Consider the following 22,731-nt stretch of genomic DNA (forward strand, 5'->3'; position numbering starts at 1 on the left):
CTGAAATCTAACAAAAATGGAGTGTGCTGAATTGAAACATGATTTTTTTTTTTATTTAGAGGTTTATGAGAGAGAGAGAGAGAGCGAGCAGGGGGAGGGGCAGAGGGAGAGAGAGAGAATCTTCAGCTGACTCCCTGCTGAGTGCAGAGCCCAATACAGGGCTCGATCTCATGACTCTGAGATCATGACCTGAGAGCCACCCAGCGCCCTGAAATGTGATACTTTTAAAGAGCATTTCCTATTGGCCATCAGCGAAAAGTACCAATTGGTCAGACTTTATAATAATCAATCAGTATTGGTAGAAAAGAGTTCACGGCCTTGGTCAGTTTGATCTGTTTTAGATAAGTGATGTGAAATCCAGGCTTCCAGCAGCCTTTCCAAAGTCATTTTTGTCAGTATTTGTGTTGTTTGTGACGGACCATAAAAACAGTGGCCCTCAGCGTTTTGGTGACAAATCTACATAATATCAAGGCGTATTTATTCGAAACCAAACTTGACTTCAAATGAACCCTTTCTGCTGTCAGAAATCTCTGCGATCTAGCTGGAGCTCGTTCTCACACTGCATAGATTTGAAAAATGACTGTGAGCATGGGTCTTAAGTGTAGGGAAAGGAGTCTCTTTGAAGCTCTCTGTAGGGAGTTCAACCAGCCTGGAGGATGATTCAAAATATTGAGGGACTCCAGAGTTGCTGGTCCTGTATTTTCTTAAACCAAACAGTCGTTGAATAAAATCACCTATTGATGACACAGAAATCTGGAGATGGGGAGAATTCTGAGCGTTCTGATGCTATTAACTCTCTCTTTTTCAATTTAGTTGCTCCAACTATCACATTTCTCGAATCTCCAACCTCAGACCACCACTGGTGCATTCCATTCACTGTGAAAGGCAACCCCAAACCAGCGCTTCAGTGGTTCTATAACGGGGCCATATTGAATGAGTCCAAATACATCTGTACTAAAATCCATGTTACCAATCACACGGAGTATCATGGCTGCCTCCAGCTGGATAATCCCACTCACATGAACAATGGCGACTACAAGTTAGTAGCCAAGAATGAGTATGGGAAGGATGAGAAACAGATTTCTGCTCACTTCATGGGCTGGCCCGGAATCGACGATGGTGAGTACCTGATGCTTTTGTATCTGGGGAAAGAATAGTGTCTGTCCCTCAACTGGTGACAAAATGATGCCCACAGTAAACCACCCCCAAACCCAGTGGCTTATAAAAGCATTATTTAGTCTCGTTATGGGCCAGCTGGGGCAGTTCTGGTCTGTGTGTCTTCATTCTGGGGTATAGGTGAAGACGTAGCAGCTGCATAGGAGACCTGCTTCTTAGGAGCAAGTGTTGACGGCAAGACGACAACTAGAAATAGGCTTGGCTTCTCGGGGCCTGGCTTCGGTACTGGCACATGGTCTCTTCAGGCTACATACCACCAGCCAACGGAAGCCATAGAGCGAAAGCCACGTCTGGGGGCAGGGACTCATGCTCCCAAGGGGGTGGGGGTGATGAATCATTTCGAATGATAGTCTGATGCGCACATTATTTTTATCTGAAGTGTTAAATGATGTTCTGTACCAAATGATGTTTTGTACCCATCATGGCAAAACCCATGCAGAACTGCGGGCAGGTGAACGGTATTTGCTTGGCTCATGAACTAGGGAAGATGTGTTTCCTAGCCCCTTGTCCATTTGGAATTCAGAATCCTGTCCTCCCACCGTGGATGAGAAACCAGGGTCCTGGAATGTGTGGCTTACCTGGGTTGAGTGCAGGCATTCTATCAGATCCTGAGTTGTCTTTCTAGGAGTGGGAACTGTTCACCTCCAACTGCTGGTTTGGACTGGGCAAAGGATGGCTGGCCATCAGGAGTCCATTTCCTGGCCAGCAGGAGAATTCCAGTGCAAACCCCAGTAATGGCAGGGACAACTGTCATTCCTTGAGCTGTTTCGGATACTGTAGTCTGGCAGAGTATTCTTACTTGCTGGATCTGGTTGCCCAGATACCTGATAACATTGTGGAGGCTGAGGCCTGTTTGGACGTTGGGACCTGGACATGAGTAGAATTCGCTGTAATAGCTCTGAGTTAATCACAGCCACTCAAAGATGGCTTGGCGGAGGAAAGGGAGGATGGAAATGCGGAGGCAGGGGCTGCGTGGGCAGCGTGAACTTGGGGGCTCGCCGGGCAGCCCCACGGACAGAGATGATGCTCGCGCAGCCACCTTCAGCCAACAGTGAGACTGTAGTCATTCCGTTACACAATAAACCTTCCCATTACCCTGGTATTTATTAAATAGCTTTTTAAATGCATAGGCTTCCTTAGCGTGTTCAAAACGTTATTTGATTTATGTGAGTTTGATTTACAAGCAGCCCTTCAGGAGCACATAAAACAAGCCACGTTTGGACACCTTACCCACGCTACCCTGGCAGTTGTTGTCTGTTCCATTAAATCTTCCTCTTCATTGAGAGTGTAGCTGCTTGGCTCCATTCGCTGTAGTAAACCTCTAGATTCTTGTGTTTCTTCTTGCACGTTTGGGGGAGTACAGCCTTAGAGTTAAATCCACAGACTGCCTGGGGACAGTGGCTTTATGTACGTTTTTAAATAAACGTTCTATTTGTGAATGATTTTAGATGTACAGGACAGTTGCAAAGACAACACAGGGTCCCCAGACACCCCTCACCCAGCTGTTACTATTGGGAATGCCCCGCATTACTGCGGTTGCCTTTGTCAAAAGGAAGAAACTGACATTGGCACATTACTATTAACTAAACTTCAGACTTTATTTGAATTTTGCCAGCAGCTGCCTTTTGAAACCGTTTGAGGTGAACTTGATTCAGGGTGAGGGTCTGGCATCGGAAAGTTTTAGAAGTGGTCTGTGTGCTTTGACAGATGCTCGGTCCTGCCAGGATAAAGCCACTGGCTTCTATTTAACTCAGGGCGTTGATGTATTTTCTTTTGAACATTTCTGTGTGGTGCCAATATTTGGTAGAGCTCAGCTCCTCTTATCCATGTGGCCTCATTTTTATTGATTGCTTTTGTTAGGTTTAACTTAGCTAATGATAGGAAAGAATTGATTTCTGGTATAAGAATCACTGGGAGTCTCTCACATATTCCCTTCAAAGGAAATAATCATCCGTCAAAAATAAAAGTCGAGGGGCGCCTGGGTGGCACAGCGGTTAAGCGTCTGCCTTCAGCTCAGGGCGTGATCCCGGCGTTATGGGATCAAGCCCCACATCAGGCTCCTCCGCTGTGAGGCTGCTTCTTCCTCTCCCACTCCCCCTGCTTGTGTTCCCTCTCTCGCTGGCTGTCTCTATCTCTGTCAAATAAATAAATAAAATCTTTAAAAAAAATAAATAAAAGTAGAGGTTAATTTTATAAAGATGTTTGTTCTTTCCTTCTTTTTGTTCGTTTGTTTTTATCAGGTCTTTGAAACATAAAGATCTGCTTTAAGAGGCACCTGGGTGGCTCAGATGGTTAAGCATCTGCTTCCGGCTCAGGTCATGATCCCAGGATCCTGGAATTGAGCCCTACATGGGGCTCCCTGCCCAGCGGGAAGTCTGCTTCTCCGTCTCCTTCTACTGCTCCCCCTGCTTGTGCTCTCTGGCTCTCTCTGTCAAATAAATAAATAAAATCTTTTAAAAAAATAATAAATAAATATCTACTTTTAGAAAGGACGATTTTTTCCCCTCTTTAAGTATTTACTCAAGGACCAGCTATCAGGGAGTAATAAATGAAAGTGGAAATAAAAGAGACTTGGCCCAGGGTGATAGTGGATATAAATGGCCCTTGTGGGCCATAAACCAGTGTGACCAATTAGAGATTGACCTCACTTGGCTTGTGTGATAGAATCTTTGGTATTTATGAGATTTGTAGCCGTAGCATACAGATAATGGCCTTTTTAAGAATTGCTTCCTTTCCCTCTTAACCTCCTTTAAAACTAAAGAAAAATAAACAAATATCAAAAAAAATATATATATATATATATATTTCCCTGCTGGTCTAAAGTCTACAAGTTGAGGATGACAGGTCAAATGTGGGTTTATATTCCTCCAGTATTTCTGTTGTTGTCACATAGTAATTGGTAAGAAGTTTAGCTCTTACAGATCTTTCTGATAAGATGTTTCAGATGTTTCAGCCAGCTACCTTTTTTTGCCCAGTTGTTTTGATGAGATGCTTTTTTTGTTTGTTTATTTGGATGGCAGGTGTGAGGAAGCAGGCGGCCTGGGATGGGTGAAGTGGTTGCTTTCCCGTATGGGGCCTGGGGAATTAAAATGGCGGCTCTGCCGTCTTCAGAGTGTGCCTTCCTCATTCAGCTCAGAACTGAGATTTTTATGGGATAGTCACCTTGTGTAGGAATTCACTGTTTATTTGTAGATAGAAAATGAAGAGTACTGAAAGAAATGAAAACAGAAATAGAAGCAAAGAAACAGAAAGTCCCTAAAACAAAAGTTGGTGAGCTTTCTGGTGAAGACGGCCTGGTTGAATGTAGTAATAGTCCTGATGGCCTTTCATGTCGCCTGGTAGGGAAGACACTCTGCTGCTTTCTGCTTGGAACAGAGAGACCTGGAGCCAGCACCAGCCAGGTCAAGGGGGTACCATGCATAGGGTGTGAGGCCATCAGTAGAGATCCCCATACAGTGTGTCTCCAGAGTGCTGGGACCTCGCAGACTCTGACACCAGACCCAGCCAGGGTGCTAATGAGGGCGGACAGGTGTGATCAGACCTTTTGCTGTCGGCAGGGGCCCAGACACCAAGCCAGTGCCTTCCCATCTGTTAATCACTGGCAACCTGGCTAGTGACCGAGAAAGGGAGGAGAGACTTTCCCAAACTCCAGGCACCAGACTGATCATTTTGGATCCCCACGTTTAGAACTGAACTCTGCTCTGGTCAGTTTTGGGTCACATTGAAAGCACAAAACTCAACTTTTAGCTTCCAAATGAAATTTAGAGAACCGTAGCGTTTATCTTTCCAGCACCCTGAGGAGTGCAGCTTGTAACAATCAAACTAATTTTATTTCGTTGCTGTTTTCCATTGTCCCTGGAACATTTATTCATTAGGAATAATCTTCTCTAGCTCCTGAGTGCTAGCGCCCCGCTCCTTGTCTCCTTGCTGTGCATTAGAATCAACTGGGGAGTTTTAATTGTTCTTTTATTAGTTAGCACACATTTCTCGGGCCCACCTCTAGCAATTCTGATTCGGTGGCTCCCGGATGAGGCTGAGGCTTTGGCATTTTCTATTTTTAAGATCCCTGGCGACTCCAGTGTGCAACCAAAGGGGAGCATCCCCTGTCTGGATAAGACCTCTGACCCAAGTAAGATTTTTCTGCTCCTTGTTGAGTAACAGACAATCCTTTAGTCACTTTAGGTTGCAGACAAAAATCTCAATTGAAAAACAGCATGTCTTGTATGCGGTAGAAATCAAAACTCGGAACTTAATTTAAGGGCCAGTTTCCTCTCTTCTGCCGGTCCAGGCTGGCAGGGTGGAGGTGGGGGCGGGAGCTGGCTAAGGAGAGTTCGGGCCCTCTGTTGCCCAGGTAGAAGGGAGTGGGACCAGGGCTGTGCCTGGGTGGCAGGCAAATGTGTTTGCTGGTGGCTTTGTTTTTTGGGACCTGGGAGTGTTCAATGCTGACTCATGGACCTTCATCCTGGATAGCTTTATGAGATCTTGGTGATTCCTCTCTCTGCGGGCCCCTCTCCCGCATGACAGCATGCGAATGTGTCTCTGTTCCAGCTGGTGGAAGCATCTTCTTCCTCAGCACCCAGGAATGCGGCTTTGTGTTGCCGAGGTCCCTCTGCCCCTCTAAGGGGCTGTGGTCAGAACAGACATTCTCTCATGTTGCCTCTGTCTGGTCCACAGGGAGCCCTTGTGGTCCCTCATCCTGACCCCTCTGGGCTTACGGGTAGAACTTAAATGCCACCTGCATCCTGCTACCACACTTGCTTTAGCCCTCTCTGGCAGGAGGCAGGCATTTTTCCTCAGAGCCTTCTGCCTGCAGGGAACTCAGTTTGGGTTCTCAGAGTGCCGCTGTGGAAGCCCCATGGCTACATAGAAACTTCCGTGGAAGTCCCAGATAAGCACCTTTTGTCCTCCTTGGGACCTCTGGCAGTCTCAGGGTGAAGCCAAGTTTTCAAAGGACATGGATCCAGCTCTAGCCTAGGCAGGCACTGAGAGTATAATCACCAACATACCCATTCCTCACCTCCTTCTGCGGCCATTAGGGAGGAACTTTCTGCCCAGAACTGCTTTTCTCTGGGCACTGCTTTGTCCTCCTTATCCAGAGGCTCAGGCATGCCCAGAGAAGATGATCTCAGGACTCTGCCACTTGACTACACGAACTTTCTAGACTTGGTGCTCTAAAGAGAAAACTAAGTCACAGTTTGGTTTCTGGAGAGGGTGGGTAAATGTAAGCTCCTTCTGGCATCCAAGCTCCTTCCCCTTCCCCTCCCCATTCTGAATGGGCTCAAACGTATGTGACTGGGGACAAAACATCTGCCCTTACCCCTAACCTTTGTCGAGGTCACTGCCAGAGAGTACCCCCCCTCAGTACTTGGGTATCTAGCTATTTTTAGGATTGCTTTATGTTTCATTGTAAAATTGCCATCCTCTGTGCCCACTGAGGCATTTTGACTTTGGTCAGACAGCGCATGGACTTGTAAATCAGGGCTTCTCAAACTTGAGCGTAACTCTCCTGGAGGTCCTGCTCAAACGCGGGTTCGGGTGCCGTGGATTTGGGGAAGGGTCCAAGATGCTGCATTTCTGACCAGCTCCCAGCTGATGCTGACGCTGCAGGTCCCGGACAATACTTGGAGTAGCGAAGGTGGTTCCCTTCTGCTCTGTGGAACCTGGGGAAGCCACTGGAAGAACTGTGCAGGCATCTGCCAAGATGGCGGCACAGACTCCTTGTGGATAGTGATGAGTACTAATGATAAAAATACAGAAAAGTTTGTGCACAGAGATGCACTTTAATTGAGTTTGGAAAAAAGTAGGATGAATTCAATGTGTGGCTTAAGGAGGCTTAGGGAGAGTCGATAGAGTAGAGCCCACACATAGGAAGCCCAGGGCTCTCTGGGGAGGCCCCAAAAATTCTGCTTAGAGGCCAGAAATAAGACTTATCTGAGATGACAGTGATCCACTTGGTGGCGGTCATTGCCATTCAGTCCTACATCCAGAAAAGCCCTCTTGGTTTGTTTGGTTTTTTTTAAAGATTTTATTTGTTTATTCGACAGAGATAGAGACAGCCAGCGAGAGAGGGAACACAAGCAGGGGGAGTGGGAGAGGAAGAAGCAGGCTCATAGCGGAGGAGCCTGATGGGGGCTCGATCCCATAATGCCGGGATCACGCCCTGAGCCGAAGGCAGACGCTTAACCGCTGTGCCACTCAGGCACCCCGAGAAAAGCCCTCTTGTGAACACATAAGTGTGCGTGGAGACTGAGTGGAGGTTAAAAGTGGTGAGCGTGTCTTTTCAAGCAGAATTGTGAGCAGAAATTAATGGCAGAGACATTACTTGTGAGTGTAATTGGGAAGAAACCCGGGGCCTTTGCTGGCATCTTCAGATCAGATAGCACGAGTTTCAAGAATTTTTGAGGTCAGGTATTTCTATAATCGTGAACGCGTTGATTGTTTAAGAGTAGATTCCTTTATCGCAGTCTCACCCAAGTGATTAATACTTTAGCCTTGCCACGAACCTAGCCAGAGCACTGGGTAATAAAATACCCGGGCTCTAAAGCTTCCCATTCTTCAGGCAGCACATAAAGAGTGTCTCTATGGCCCACTCATTCAGGAAGAATGTCACAGCTCAAGAATGCTCATTCACACAAGCAGTGGGAGTTAGTGACTTATGCTTCCTAATTCGGGAGCAGTTGTCTCCTATGCAAAATGTGCGTCGGGAACAAACTATAAATATTGGAAGAGTTTTCCCCACAGCTTCTCATTCGTGCTGTTTTATCAAAAGATTCATGACGTCTGGTGAACTAGAGCTCTCTGCAGCACTCAGAATTGCCCTCAAACTGGCAGACTTAGATTTGGTTTACTTGGGCCAAAGAATGTAGGGAGAGGAAATTTCTCCAAATGTTACACATTAAGAAAATATAAAGCCCCCCATGACTTGCTCCTTGGCCATTTGTCAGGGCCCGTTTCTTGTCCTGGAGTGAAAGGAAAGAAAGTTCGACCTGCTTTTCTGCCTTAAATAACCGAGAAGAGTATGGTTTGGCTATAGGCTCATAATAATCATGATAATTAAGATTTATACTTAAATCGTTCTTTATGTCTCAAGAGTACTCGTGTTAATTAATTATGCTTCCCAAAGCTGCTGATGAGTTGCCAGAGCCAATGCTATTATCCTCTCTTGAGGTATGGAACATTCTTTTGTCACAGGAAAAGTGAAGAGCCCCCCCGCCCCCGCGACCTCCCCCCATGCTGCACTGTTGCTTAGTGCTTCAGCCAAAATTGAAACCCAGACATCTGAACCCCCAGTGTGTTGGGGCCCTGAGTTCAACCTGCCATTTAGAAAAGGAAGAGGAGAAGGATCTGGAAATCAGGAGGAGGGACTGCCATGAGTTAGACAACATGTTGACAAACCAAAGATGGTTGATTTGGAAAGAACAAATCTTTTGTGATTTCTTTATCATGTGGAATTCTTTGAAATATTTTTCACAGTCACACTAAACAAGAGTCTGGAAATAGAATTGAGAGAGAAGTCTTTTTTTTTTTTTTTTTTAGGGCATTAGAGAGAGACTAAAAGCTGAAAGGAAGGAAGCAGATTTTTCTTCTGGCCTTCACCATCATTTTTACCTAAGCAGCAGGTTGGAAAGGGAACCCTGCCGCCTTCCCACAAGTTGTCTTTAGCCCTTAACTGTAGAGTCTTAGAGTTAAAAAGTCATGGAGTTTTACTCCTGAAGACTTACACACAGTTACGAGATTTACTCATGAGCCGCGTGTAACAGCTTAGACTAGAGAAGCTCGAGGTCTCCCTTTAAAGGCACTGAGCATGGAGGTCAGAGGATGGTGAAGTGCTTTGGTTTGATACGCTGGGGAGAAAGGACTTCCTCATCGACGTCTAGAAGCCCAAACGCCCTAAGGCCCATCTTCTGGAGAGCAGACATCCGTGTGCAATCCGGAGCGTTGTCAGGAGCGCGCCTGTGGCCACGGATGGTGCGCGCCGTTTTCACCAGGAGCGCGTCAGGCGCGTCCTGCACCTGTTAGTCCTGGTCCCCAAATCCCTGACAAGGTGCCCGAGGTCCAGAACAAAGCCCAAGTGTGTGTAGCCCCCGCCAATGCTCGACACACTCTTCAGAAAACAGAATTGGAACATGAGACAAGCAACAATTTGTGCTTGTCAGGCACCTTCTTTGGGCTGGGGAGGAGCTGCTGCTTCCGGACGGGAGCCAGCTGGGGGGTTGCGTGCTGCTTGTCTGGGATGGAGTGGGGTTGACGGACTTCCCGGGTTTCCATATTTTATTCCAGAAATTTCCATATTTTATTCCAGTGGTTTTCAACATGAAGCTTTAGGGTTTGATGCCACCTCCTGCTGCCTAAATCTGAGATTTCTTGCTTGGTGAGCTACTGGGATGGTATTCAAGGAAGCACAGCTCTGCTCACATCCCCTTTACAAATGCATTGCTCCTTTATCTTTCATTCATTCTCTTTCTGTTGGCTTCTCCCCTGCACAGTCAGTGTTTGCCTCTCCTCACCCACCTTTTCGTCCTGAATATCTCAAACAGGCGTTTCTACCTGTAGCATATGATGATATATAATGAACATATTTAAACTAAGTGAAAGAAACCAGTTAGAAATTAGATGTAAAAATGACAGGAGATTGTCACAATATGACCATTGCCAGAGATCCGAAAAGGAAGGGATGACTTTGACTTGTGCCTGCATTTAACATGATGTTAATAACTACATTCCTGTTGGAGTATAAACACCAAGGTTAGCTTGACCGAGAAGTTGCTAGAAGCAAAATACTGTGTTCAATGAGCTGGGGTTAGCTGGAGTACCGTGACCCTTGTTTGTTATAAACTCCAGGTCTGTGTGTCCTCCCATGTGCTGGGGGCTTCCTAAACCCTTGTACAGGAAGAGGCATTTTTTTTTTTTATTGTAGGGAGTCGGCCATCCTCAGACATAGTATAGTATGGTCAGGAGGGACAAATAAAAAACACCTATTGTTCTTCCTGCATTGTCTTTCTGTGATTTCATAATCTCGCACTAAATTTGAGTCTTTCCAACCACGAAAGTCAAGTGACGATTCTTCTCATATATTAGAGAAAATGAAGTTAGGAAAATGTAGTACTTTTCAGAAAGTGTAGATGTGACCTAGTGGTTTTGCTGGTGAGCTTGGTAGGAAAGGCATGCACCGATAGGAAATGTAAGGCTGGAACAAAACGAGTTTTCCAGATTATGGGCTAACCTCTTTACTTTTGATTCCATCCCCAATCCTTTTTCTATACCTGACATTGGCTGGATTGAATTGATTTGATGTTCTGGTCGTTCCCGGGGCCTTGTGTGAGTAATGTGTTGAGGTGTTCTCTTTCTGTGACGAGGTCGATTACACCTGTACACCACTCATATTCACTGCAGCCCTGCCAATGTGTGGTTTAGATAAATCTGGCTCTGAATCCTCAGCCTTTTTCCTTTTTTATGGGACCGCATGTGGAAAGGCAGGAGGCAACTGTGTGTGGTGTCCCGCAGGGCTTGAAGACAAATCAGGGTGACGGACTAGTCGTAGTTTTCATACTAAAAGTCTTATGTCTGGGGAAAGCCCTCATTTCCGGACAAACTGCAAGGATTCCCTGGGACTATCCCACCTTTAAAACTTAAAATTCACTGTCTCAGGAATGCCCTGGGTCTCAGGCAGTCTGGGATGGTTGGCCAACCCAGTACAAATGAAAGTCTGTATACTTATATCCAAATACTTAAAAAATATAGATCAAGTTAATGAATTGTTAAATGAAGTAGGTTCTATTCCTGCCTTGTCATATATATGTGTATAATGACCTGGAAGCCTGGGTTTGAGGATCTAATTCTCCCGGATTCTTGGAGTCCCATGCTGGAAGGGAGTGGCTTTGGTAGAGCTGGTTCCTGGCCCTAGCCCCTGCCCTGTGTCTCCAACTATATGGCGAGAGGTCTATGAGAGGCAATGAGCAGGCATGTGCACACCCCAGCTCACCTGTCCTTGCTCAACCCCCCTCACCCTTGGGTCTTGGGTCAGAATGTGCTCATACTAGTGGTGTGACCACCTGTGGGCTGAAAGATGTAGGGAAAAGGCTAGCCAGTCCTAGGAAGTGTGTTTGGGGGGTGTGGAGAAGGAAATGTGAGTCCTGGGTCCTGGATCCTGGAGTGAGGTCTAGAAGTGGAGTGTGGACTTTGGTGGGCAGGTACCCTTGCAGATGCCGACTTGTATATTGAGGGCGCAGTGAGGAGGGGACTAGAGTGGGATCTTGTAAAGTAATAGATTACTGAGCAGTTCAAAGAATGACTTGTTCACTTGGGGTTATAGAACCTTTCCTTCAAGAGGGGTAGGAAATCCTCACAGTGACAGGACACCCATTTGGTCCAGGGACTTTGCAAAGGGAAAGGATTTCAGCAGGTGAGTGGGTGCCCTGCATACGATGTCACCAGGGCTGCCCCTGGGATTTCATGCTGCTTTATTTCAAGACAGCCTTCAAGGCCCTTCTCAAGAACATCACATCCACTACAAATAATTCCGATAACACATACTAACATATTATAACTCAAGACTACTTTGAAATGGTGTTTGAGATAATAAAACTCAAAATACTATTGAAATATACTGGACTCAGTGACTTTGCATGAATTGGCACAGAGCCAGTTCACAGGTTGTGCACAGGTTGTACACTGCACAATTTCAGGTGGTGTCTTTCACATAGACTGGTGCTCCAGTTAGCATGGAATGCTCAGCAGTTTGCAGCATCCCTGAATCGACGTACACAACCATCTACTTAATGTTTCCCCTGCTGAAATAGATATTCTGTGAGTTGAACTGTGTACAAATTCTGATTTGAACATTAAGGCCATTTTTTTTTAAGATTTTATTTATTTATTTGACAGAGAGAGAGAGAGAGACAGCCAGCGAGAGGAGGAGGAGTGGGAGAGGAAGAAGCAGGCTCCCAGCAGAGGAGCCTGATGTGGGGCTCGATCCCAGCACTCTGGGATCATGCCCTGAGCCGAAGGCAGACGCTTAATGACTGTGCCACCCAGGCGCCCCAAGGCCATTTTTATTTGGGTCTTCATTTAGACTACCTTTGATTATTTACTAGGGAATATATGAACAGAAAATGGGCTCTGGTTTCCCTTTATCTTAAATGATATTTTTCTGCTGCAGGGTTTAGAAGTGAAATGAGAGCTGAATAAGCTTTACAGATTACAAGTAAGTAAGTGAAGACTAAAAGCACAGGAAGTAGCTTTGGAAGTTTATTCTGCAATCACGCAAATGTTATATCAAATTTTAGTGTTATTTCCAAGTAGGCTTTCATATAGAGACCCAGTTAGTTCTGACTGGAGAGTAAGGAGCGGATGGTTTTGTCACCAGTTCTTGTTGATGATGATCTTAAAAAAAAATTAAAAACGTTATTGCAAATTTTCATGGGAATATTTTAAATCAGGGTATTCTGATTATCTTGGTGACTAAAGAATCATTCCCCACCCCACCCCCAAATTAAGTCGATATACTTCTGCGTTTGTCTCTGACATAACATGTATGTGTAATCTCTTATACATAAATTATTTCAATAGAGAAAGTACATTCATTTTTCTGTGTTATATAAAGGCAAAGAAAGGGTTTGTTTATTCAACCTTGGCAACCCCCCTCTGAACACCAAGTGGAGAGCAAAATTGTGCATTCGGTATCATTATTTGGGCTGGTTAATAATGTGTTTGTGAAAGCAAGTAGACCTGCCAAAATGCACTTTGAAAGTAATAACCAAGCTATCAGAGGTTTTATCTTTTGTTGTTTAAAGTGGTATGGAGATACTCTGTCTCTGGAATCAAAGTACCAGGATTGCAGTTAAAATGGCCAGCTGTATACTAGAAGCAGCCGTTAATGCATTGGCTGCTGACGTTTTTCCAGCTATAAAGTGATTTGTAATTTCTCTTCATTCATTTCTTTTCTTTTGAAGGGATGGAGGTTTCGGGACTGGGGAGGGAAATAGTTCACCTGAAGCAAACCAAGAATTTCAGGTTTCATGTACCTGTCATAAAACAACCTATAAACCTATAAAACCTTCAATATGTAGTTAGCTCATTTCAGTGGGGATACTTAGTATTAACTCTGAATGCGTACTTACACATCTTTGTTTTGCCTTTTAGGTGCCAACCCAAATTATCCTGATGTAATTTATGAAGGTAGCTATCATGTTGTCTTTACTTTGTATTTTTTCAAAATGTTTGTCTAAAATGAAACAAGTCAACTAAAAGAGAACCTTTAAGCTCAGTTAAATATACGCTTTAAGCACTACATAGGCCACAATCATATTTCAAAAATCATTCAATATGGATGGCTCTTTTCCCTTGATATTTACAGTGCTTGTAAATAGCATTTTCTCTCTCATGTTCTGTTCTTGGAAGTAGTAAATCCGTTCCACTGTAACAGACATTTTGTTTCTATAATTGGGAACTAATTACCTGTTTAAAAGCCATGACTACCAAGAAAAGGGAGGTGTATCAGTTTCTGGCTTTGACAGTAAACCCAATTCAAAATTATGTTTCTTGTATAATAAGGAAGTTTGGCTCACAGACGGAGCCTCAAAAGTAGGGCCTGTTTTTAGGTTTGGTTAACCCAGCAGCTCTACCATGTCATCAGGCACCCAAGTTTTTCATCTTCTTACCCCCTGCACACTGTGCCTACTTCCCCAAAGGCTGACTCCCCTCATGGTCGTGAGATGATGCTCGCAGAAGGGCCGCTGTCACTCACATTGTTGGGAGAAATGGAGGAGCTTCTGAGAGCATTCCAGAGGAAAAGGAACTTTCCCAGAGATCTCCATCAGCCCTCCTTGAATCTGTTCAAGACCGAGGGTTCAGGGTCCATTCTTGCCTCCATTACTGAGAAGAGGGACGAATTAACCCTTGACTAACTAGAGCCATCCCTGGAGTTTAGATCTTCCTCAGAGAATGTCATTGAATCCCTTGAATAAGATGGGTTCTCTTAAGAACGTGGAAAGGAGAAGCCAGAAGGTGGATTACATTAGCTTTTAACTGGGTATCTCATCTGTGCTTTGCTATTTTAATGGAATTCCGGCGATGTTTGATCAGGTGTGAAAATCCATCTTTAACAGATTCCCAAACTACCTTCATGACCAGGAAATTTCTGTTTGTTTGGGGAAGTGCAGCCTCAATTTCAAGACTTGGTTCAAAATTTAAGACTGATTAAAAATTAGATTAATTAAAATGTGACATGTATAACTTATTCTATTAATATTCTTTAACTTGATATATGCATGGACATTTTATTTTTTTATAAAAAGATTCTGTATTTGTATGTTTGTTCTGTGTGTGTGTGTATTTAACTTGAGCTAATTTTAACTGGAGGATTATATTGTCTTTTCCTGTTTTATGCATGTTAAACTATAATTCCTTAAAATTGTGTTTTGGATTATTTGGTGCATGTGATTTCCATTTTTTTTTGTTTGTTTGTTTTTTGTTTTTTTGTCCTGATAAGGCTTAAAGAAAAAGTATCTCAAATTGTGTCACAGAGAGGTATGTTTAAATTGTGATTTTACATTTTAAAATTACGTTTTGGACTCTTTTCCAGTAACTTCAAGATTTTAAAATGCCATCTTCTCATTGGCCTCAGATCCCACTTTGGATCTTTGGACCAACTATGATGTTAAACTATCAATACTTTAGTGATTTAATGTTGCATGAGTGGCTCATTAGAATATGAAGAGGTAAAAAAATTAGCAAACAGATGGTATTTCTTAGTGTTTGGTTGAAATCAAGTTTAGCTGGGGCTGATTTAATGAGGTGGTTTGTTCAGGATGAAAATTGCATTCCTCATGTCTATTGAGAAGAAAAATACCAAACATTTATAAACAACATTGTTTGCAATAAATTCATCAAAAATTTTCTATGACTTTTTACATGTAATATTACCAATAAAAATGTTCACTACTCCCCCCCCCGCCAAAAAAAAACAACCCAATTATTTATTTCCAACCTGCTCCGTATAGGCTAAAATCAAGTCAGGAGATGGCAGTGAGGTTTGAGACATGCTGACGGGAGCACGTATTCTCACAATTCTAAATATTGTGTTGGTGCGCTCCCTCTCCCTTCATTCAGAAACTGAAATGTTGGCCATTCAGACCTTTTCAAAAAATTTCATATGGGCACCCAGGTCCACATCAGTGCTGTCTGCCCAGCCCATCTTGAGTGGCTGCCTCTGACCTGAATCAGTGCTGCTGGTTCATGCATCGGCTCCACCACCTGCCTGCCAGTTGACCTTAGACTAGTCATTTGACTTTGCTCAGATGACCTTCTTCAGCTATAAAACTGGCAGGTAGATTCCATATCTGAAGGCCCTTCTAGGTCTATAAATGTATGACTTTTAGAGGATTGGTTCCCATTCATATATATATTAAAGACTTCAACCAAAAAAAGGGATATAGTCTTACCTACCATGGAAAACCTGGTTTAGAATTTGACCGCCAAACCAGTGGTGGAAAGATCTGGGTTGCATAACGTTTGAGCATCATGCAATCCCAGCACCACAATGGTTTTACCCCAAGAGCTGGGTCATATTCCTCCGCAACCAGACTGTCAGGGGCTTGGAATCTTTGTGATTTGTCTCGCTTCATGGTTCTGGGTCATACTGTGGTCTTGTGTTGGTTGGTAACCCGGTGATAACTTCATGGCTCCTTCTTTTTCCCGTTTCTCCAATTTAAGATTATGGGACTGCAGCAAATGACATTGGGGACACCACGAACAGAAGTAACGAAATCCCTTCCACAGATGTTGCTGACAAAAGCGGTCGGGAACATCTCTCGGTGAGTGGGATAAGTAGTTGTTTCCTAGATGGGCTCTGAGCACTGTGGGTGCTTATAGGTTGGGGCAGCGGAACCGTTTCGGTGGGTGGTTTTCAACACGACATTTTTACTGTGGGGTGTGAAAAGGGTGTTGACGTTTGGAAGAATTCACAGAAAGGTTCAAGAGAAGTTGGTAAATGTGCTGTGTGACCTCTGACTTACTCGCTTCCCCTTTTATGCGCCCCTTTAATTGCTACTCGTTCTTATTTTAAATGTCTGTCCTTTAACAGGTTATCACTAGAAGAGCAGTGTCTCATTAGGGCATTATTGCTGTCTTCCGCACCTTCACACCTGTCTTGTTCGGTATTTTAATAAGTCTCTTTGCCCACTAAATTTAAGGAATCCCGTAGGTTCTAGGAGGGACTGGCAGTGGGGAGATAGGAAAATCTGAAGGAATGGCAGGTCTGTCCTTTAGGACTTTATACGTTGGTCAGAGCCCGGAGAGGTGAACCGAGACCAGCAGCTGTGATACAGGTAGAGAAGCAGTGGGATGTGAGAGCAGGACCTGGAGGGGCGGGTGCTCCCCCCTTCCTGCTGGGAGAGCCAGAGGCGGCTTGGCGGGGCTGGGGCATTTTCCAGCTGAGCAGGGTGCCTGGCATTTAGACCGAGAGGAAACGAGGGGAAAGGCATCTTGGGTGTGCACACAAGAGCCCGCAGACTGGGAAACGGTTTTGATTGGAAGGTAAGGTGTGTGAAGTGGGGCAGTCAGAGGCACGGTTGGAGAGGTGGTGGTGCCAGGTCATGGGGTTTTGAAACACAGTGCCAGGTGTTAGATTTATCACGCAGGGAGGAGCCACTGAAGGAGGCGTGCTGGAGCCCCAGGACTCTGGCCGGGTTGGTCTGTCAGCTGCTCCGCTCGAATGCCAGCAGCATCCCTCATTCTTCTCCTCATTGTCACATGCACCCAGTCCCCCGTGCTGTGAGCTCTGCTGCCTGATAAACCCCAAACCCATCCCTATCTCCCCACCTCCGCTGCCACGGCTGCAGGCTAACCCGAGGGGTTGGCAAACTATGGCCTGCGGGCCAAGTCCAGCTCACCCCCTGGTTTTGTGCCATCTGCAGGCTAAGAAGAGTTTTTAGATTTTTAAGTGGTTTGGAAAAAAATGAAAAGGAGAGTGATATTTCCTGGCACGTGCAAATCTTATGAAATTCCAATCAGTGTCTGTAAAAAATAAAGTTTTATCAGAACGCGGTTATGCCTGTTTACGTATTGTCTGTGGCTACTTTTGTGCTACAGTGGAGGCCGGAGTAGCTGCAGCAAAGACTGTATGGCCTGCAAAGCTGGACGCGGTTAGTATCTGGCCCTTCCCAGAGGGAGTTTACCACAGTTGCTCGTTCCTGGACGACCTCTGCAGCCTCTACCTGTCCCTCCTCTCCCATCTTGTGATCTCCCGGCCTTTCTCCATACAGTAGCCTGAGTGACCTTTGAAAAGCACAAATCAGATCACTTTTATTGTCATTTTCAGAGTCTTCCCAATGCGAGTGTAAGAGAAATTTTATTACAAAAGCCCAGATCCTCATGGTGGCAAAAAGGCCCTGCATTATCTTGCCCTTGTCTGCGTCTCTGCCTTCACCTCTCACCCTGCCCTCATGTGTGCCACTTGTCCTTCTTCATGTTCTCTCGCATGCTCTGGGCTTACTCTTGTCTCACAGCCTTTATGTTTGCTGTTCCCTCTCCAAGGCATGCACTTCCTGATGGTCATCACATGGCTTTAGCCACCAGGCAGCCACGATCATGTTCCATTTTCTTCTGAGCAGTTATTATTGTCAGTAATTCCCTTGCTTCTTTGTTGTTTACTTGTGTAATGTCTTTTTTCCTTCCCTAGATTCTTTTTAGAGAGAGAGAGAGAGCATGTGCACATGGGTGGTGGGGAGGGGTAGAGAGAGAGGGAGAGAGAGAATCTCAAGCGGGCTCCACGATCAGCATGGAGCCTGATGTGGGGCTTGATCTCACGACCCTGAGATCATGACCTGAGCCAAAATCAAGAATCGGACGCCTAACCACCTGAGCCACCCAGGCGCCCCTCCTTCCCTGGATTCTTTAGTGAGTTTCCAATGCTAGGCATCCCAGTCAGTGTTTTTCGGAGCTGTATCCCTCATCCCGTGAATAGTGTCTGGCACCTAGGAGATAATAAAAATTGGAGACTGATTGGAGTAATGGTGAACACTCTAGAATGGGTTGCAGAACAGAGAGATTAGAAGTGGTGTGATTAGTTAGGGGTCTGAACAGTAATACAGAGATGTGGTTTATATTTAAACCAGGGCCCTGGTGGTGGGAATGGGAGGCTCTGAACAGATGTAGCTCAGCTGCAACTCACAATATGCGTATCTAGTACATGGAGACACACACACACGTATTTCCATAGATGACGAGATGCATTGCATTGAAATAGTGAGGACAAGTGCCGTGGTAAATCAGCTGCAGAATGTTTTCTACTTCCTGCCTTGTGCAATCGTTTTGGTTTATTCTCATACCAAACCACTTAATGTTTTTTTGGTTGGAGAAAGTTGTTTGTGTATATAAGGAATCCAAGGAGCATGTGTTAAGCCCACAGGTGTGTACCTGTCCCAGTGACTAAAAATTACATGCCACCTTCACTTTTCTCTTTTGAGACCAAATGATAAATTTAAGTCCCTAAGTGGCATATCTCAGTGATATTTTGGACGGTAGGGCTGCTGGAAGGCAAGATCAGTGAAAATAATCTTTGTTGAAAGTTGGTACATTACAGTTGCACCTGAGGTCCCTGGAAATGTGCACGAGAGGTAATGCTTTGTAGAATTTAAAGATGATGCAAAACTTAAGTGTGGATCAGATATTTGATACATGAACAGTTCCTGATCACACGGAGGATTGTTAGATTAGAAGGAGAGTTTCAGAGTCAGGAAGCTGATAGAAAAGTTAAAGGTGTAATCAGAACATTTGAAAGCCAGCCTCAGACACTTTCCTTTCTGGTCTAGTAAGTACTCCTCATGAACCTTGCTGGATTCTTTGAGTGGAGCAGGTCCTTGTTCTATGCTTAGATAGATCCTCAGATTAAAAACTACTAACCAGGGGCGCCTGGGTGGCACAGCGGTTAAGCGTCTGCCTTCAGCTCAGGGCGTGGTCCCGGCATTGTGGGATCGAGCCCCACATCAGGCTCCTCCGCTATGAGCCTGCTTCTTCCTCTCCCACTCCCTCCTTGTGTTCCCTCTCTCGCTGGCTGTCTCTATCTCTGTCAAATAAATAAATAAAATCTTTAAAAAAAAATAAAAAAAAAATAAAAACTACTAACCAGCCACATAACTAATCAAACAACTGACCAGCCAACTACCCAACCAATCAACTAACCAACCAACTAACCAAACAACCAAACAGCCAGCTAAACAACCAGCCAACTAACCAAACAAACAACTGACCAGCCAGCCAGCCAACCAAACCAACCAAGCAAACAAATGAACGAATATATTCACCCCTACTTGTCTCCCACATAGAAACCATCCCCACCCCAACACATGCACGGTACATGGAACTGTATTTATCAAACAATTCATTTTTGAGGAAACAGTTCTTCTCATTGTCACGGGATTCTTTGTTTATTAAGGGATTCTTTACATTTAGAGCTGTTTCAATAGGTTTAAATATTTGCTAACAGATCATTAGCTGCTCCCTTTCCCATTTTCCAGGTTGACTTACACACTCTATAACGAGATAGAGAAGTCAAGGTAGATATTAGTATCTCTGTGTACAAATGAGGGAATGCACGCTTGCAGAAGTGAACCATTTGTTAGCTAAAGGCAAGGTGTCCTGTGAACATAAGGACCAAGACTTCTGAATGCCAGTCGAGTGCTTTCTGAAGTGGGTCAGAGACTGTCTGGGGTCCTACAGGGAGGTTGTGGGGCTCAGGACAAGTCCCCTAACATCTCTCCATCCCTGTTTCCTTAGCTATAAAATAGGGATTGAACTTGTTTATTCAGTTTTTCCCCTTCTGTCAGTACAAGTCTGGAATTTAATAGTAAGATCGAGAAACTGAGAACTAAAGTACTATGATCTCTTTTCCATGCAAATGTTAGTCAGAAATAATGATGAAAAACAAACAAACAAACAAACCCACCCCAAATCATTAGGTACGTTGGAGGGAAATGGTCTTCGTTAGAACAAATTGATCTATAATTAACCTGTTAGGAACCACAAGTATTCTGTTGTATATAGGCCACAGGACAGGGTTAAGGGTGCACTCAAACATTGGCAGAGGTGTTCTGTGGGAGACCTGCTCACAACCACAGTGCCAGTGGAGAGTATTCTCACGGCTTGGCTTCACTCCGGCCAAGTGCTTGGCATGTGCCCTTTCCTGGGTTTTGTGTCTTCTTTATTTTTTTTAAAAAATATTTTATTTATTTATTTATTTATTTATTTATTTATTTTTTATTTTTTAAGATTTTATTTATTTATTCGACGGAGATGGAGACAGCCAGCGAGAGAGGGAACACAAGCAGGGAGAGTGGGAGAGGAAGAAGCAGGCTCATAGCAGAGGAGCCTGATGTGGGGCTCGATCCCAGAGCACCGGGATCACGCCCTGAGCCGAAGGCAGATGCTGTGCCACCCAGGCGCCCCTGTGCCTTCTTTAATGCTGTCCTGTTGCCAGTGGACATCAGAGATGTCGCAGGAAGATTAGCCATGTACTTTTTGTTACCCTGCCTTCCCTCTCAGCCATGTGTTTTGAAGAAGTCATATAAAGGCTAAATCATGGATAAGCCCCAGGTTTTGTACTTGGACAGACTTCAGTCTGAATCCCAAGCTCGAAAGGTGTGATCTTGGTTGGGTTGCTTATTTAATTTTTTATCAATTTCACTTTTATCATCATCATAGCCAACATTCATTTATTATCTATTATAGTAGACTCTCTTCCAAACCCATTATCTGCATTAATTCACTGAGGATTTCAATGATCTGCACGGTGGAATGATTATATTCCCCGTTTCACACATGAGCCGTGTAAGATGCTGAGAGACTGAGTAGTTCTGAGGTCAGGCACCTGAGAAGTGGTCAATCTAAATTTCAAACTCGTGAGGAACTCATGTTCTTAATCTCCGCTGTGTACTGCCTCTTATTCCGAGATGGGTACATCAGTCAGCACAAGCTATGCTGCGGTAACAAAAACCCCCAAATCTTAGTGGCTTTCAACGACAAAGGCTTATTTCTGCTTCGTTATTTGTGTTGACTGGGAGTTCTGTCCGCCTTGCCCTCATTGTAAGACCAGGTTGATAGGCAGCCACTTTTGGAAAGTTAGCATTTATTAAGGCCCAGAGAAAGAAGCATGAGAGCAGGGTTCGCAGCCTTGGAACTATCGATATCGTTATTATGGACGAATAACTCTTTGTTGTGGGGGCTGTTAGGTGTTGTGGGATGCTTAGCGGCATCCCTGGCCTTGACCCTCTAGGTGCTAGGAGCACCCTTCTCCAATTATGACAACCCCAGGGTGACCGATGTTCCCTGGGTATAACGTTATTCCTGGGTGTGAACAACTGCCTCAGTCTAAGATCTCACAGTGGCAGTGAAATGCTCCGTTGTCAGGGAAACAAGTCTCACCTCATTGGCCAGAAGTAGTCACATTCACCCATCTTACCACAAGGAAGCCAAGAAGTGAATCTTCTGAAGGGAAACACAGGGAGAAATAGAAATGTTTGGTAAACAGCATTAAGGATTACCACAGATGGGAAGAATAATATCTGTCTGAAGGATTATTATGCAGACCAAATGAAATAAAAAGCAGCTTAAGCATCTAATTAAGTGTGGACATCTAAAACAGTTTGAAACAGGAGCCCACAAACTATATCTGTTTTTGTAAATAAAGTTTTATTGGCACCCAGTCATGCCCATTTGCTTACATATTGTCTACGGCTGCTTTCACTCTACACCAGCAGAGTTGAGAGGTTGCGAAAGAGACTGTATGGCCCCCAATACCTAAAGTACTGACTGTCTAACCCGTTATAGCAAGAGTTTGCCACCTCCTGGTTTAGAGAGTCACACTGTTCTTAGGAGCAGGACCTGGGAGTGAGTGGCAGGAATGGAAGGAGACACATTGTCCTGCTTCCATCTTTGTTTCTGAGATGTTAATGCTTACTTCATTAGCATTACACGCTTGCAGCTCTGTGATCTCGCTCAGGGTTGGGGCAGGATTCACACGGATCTGCGTCTTCTCTCTCTACTTGTGTAATCCACCTGTTGCGGTTACATTGCTAAGTTTAAAAAAACTTTGTGTTGACCTCTATCGTACACGCATATGTGTACATATCATAAGTCTACGACCCAATGAGCTTTCACAAGTGAACCCACCCACAGGTACCTGTCTGCTCCCTTCCCAGCCTACTCCCAGCTCTGATTTCTAAAAGCAGCAATAGCTAACTTTAAAAAAAAATCTTTTTATTATGAACAGCTCTCTAACATGCTTACTAATGGTAGAGAGCATAGCAAAATGAACCTCACTGAATCTTTCACCAGCTTCAGAAATAATCAGTATTTTATCACTCAAGTTTTATATATTCTCTCTCCTCTCTCTAGGTAGGTAGGTAGGAGGAGAGATGGATGGAGAGAGAGTAATATATCTCTGTGTCTATATAATATCAATTACATTGATATTTTTATAAGCTTATCACTTACGTGTTCTCATTTGTAAAGTAAGGATAATCATCGGACCTACAATACTTCATTGTAGAGTTGTTGAGG

The 22,731-nt window shown here is 44.4% G+C and overlaps 1 protein-coding gene across 5 annotated transcripts in view; it reads left to right on the plus strand.

Moving 5' to 3' along the window:
• Window positions 1-22,731, plus strand: part of NTRK2 (neurotrophic receptor tyrosine kinase 2) — a 334,675-nt gene that overhangs the window by 51,739 nt on the left and 260,205 nt on the right. For all 5 annotated transcript variants that reach the window (XR_004621643.1, XM_019794985.2, XM_034646808.1 and 2 more), the window contains 3 exons: window positions 814-1,119; window positions 13,318-13,353; window positions 15,889-15,989. Coding sequence is in view for 4 of the 5 variants with exons in the window: in XM_019794985.2 (XP_019650544.1) it covers window positions 814-1,119; window positions 13,318-13,353; window positions 15,889-15,989 (443 nt within the window). In the remaining variant the exon portion in view is untranslated. The remainder of the gene's footprint in view (window positions 1-813; window positions 1,120-13,317; window positions 13,354-15,888; window positions 15,990-22,731) is intronic.

The sequence above is a fragment of the Ailuropoda melanoleuca genome, chromosome 17 (genome assembly GCF_002007445.2).
Source record: "Ailuropoda melanoleuca isolate Jingjing chromosome 17, ASM200744v2, whole genome shotgun sequence".
Lineage (NCBI taxonomy): Eukaryota > Metazoa > Chordata > Mammalia > Carnivora > Ursidae > Ailuropoda > Ailuropoda melanoleuca.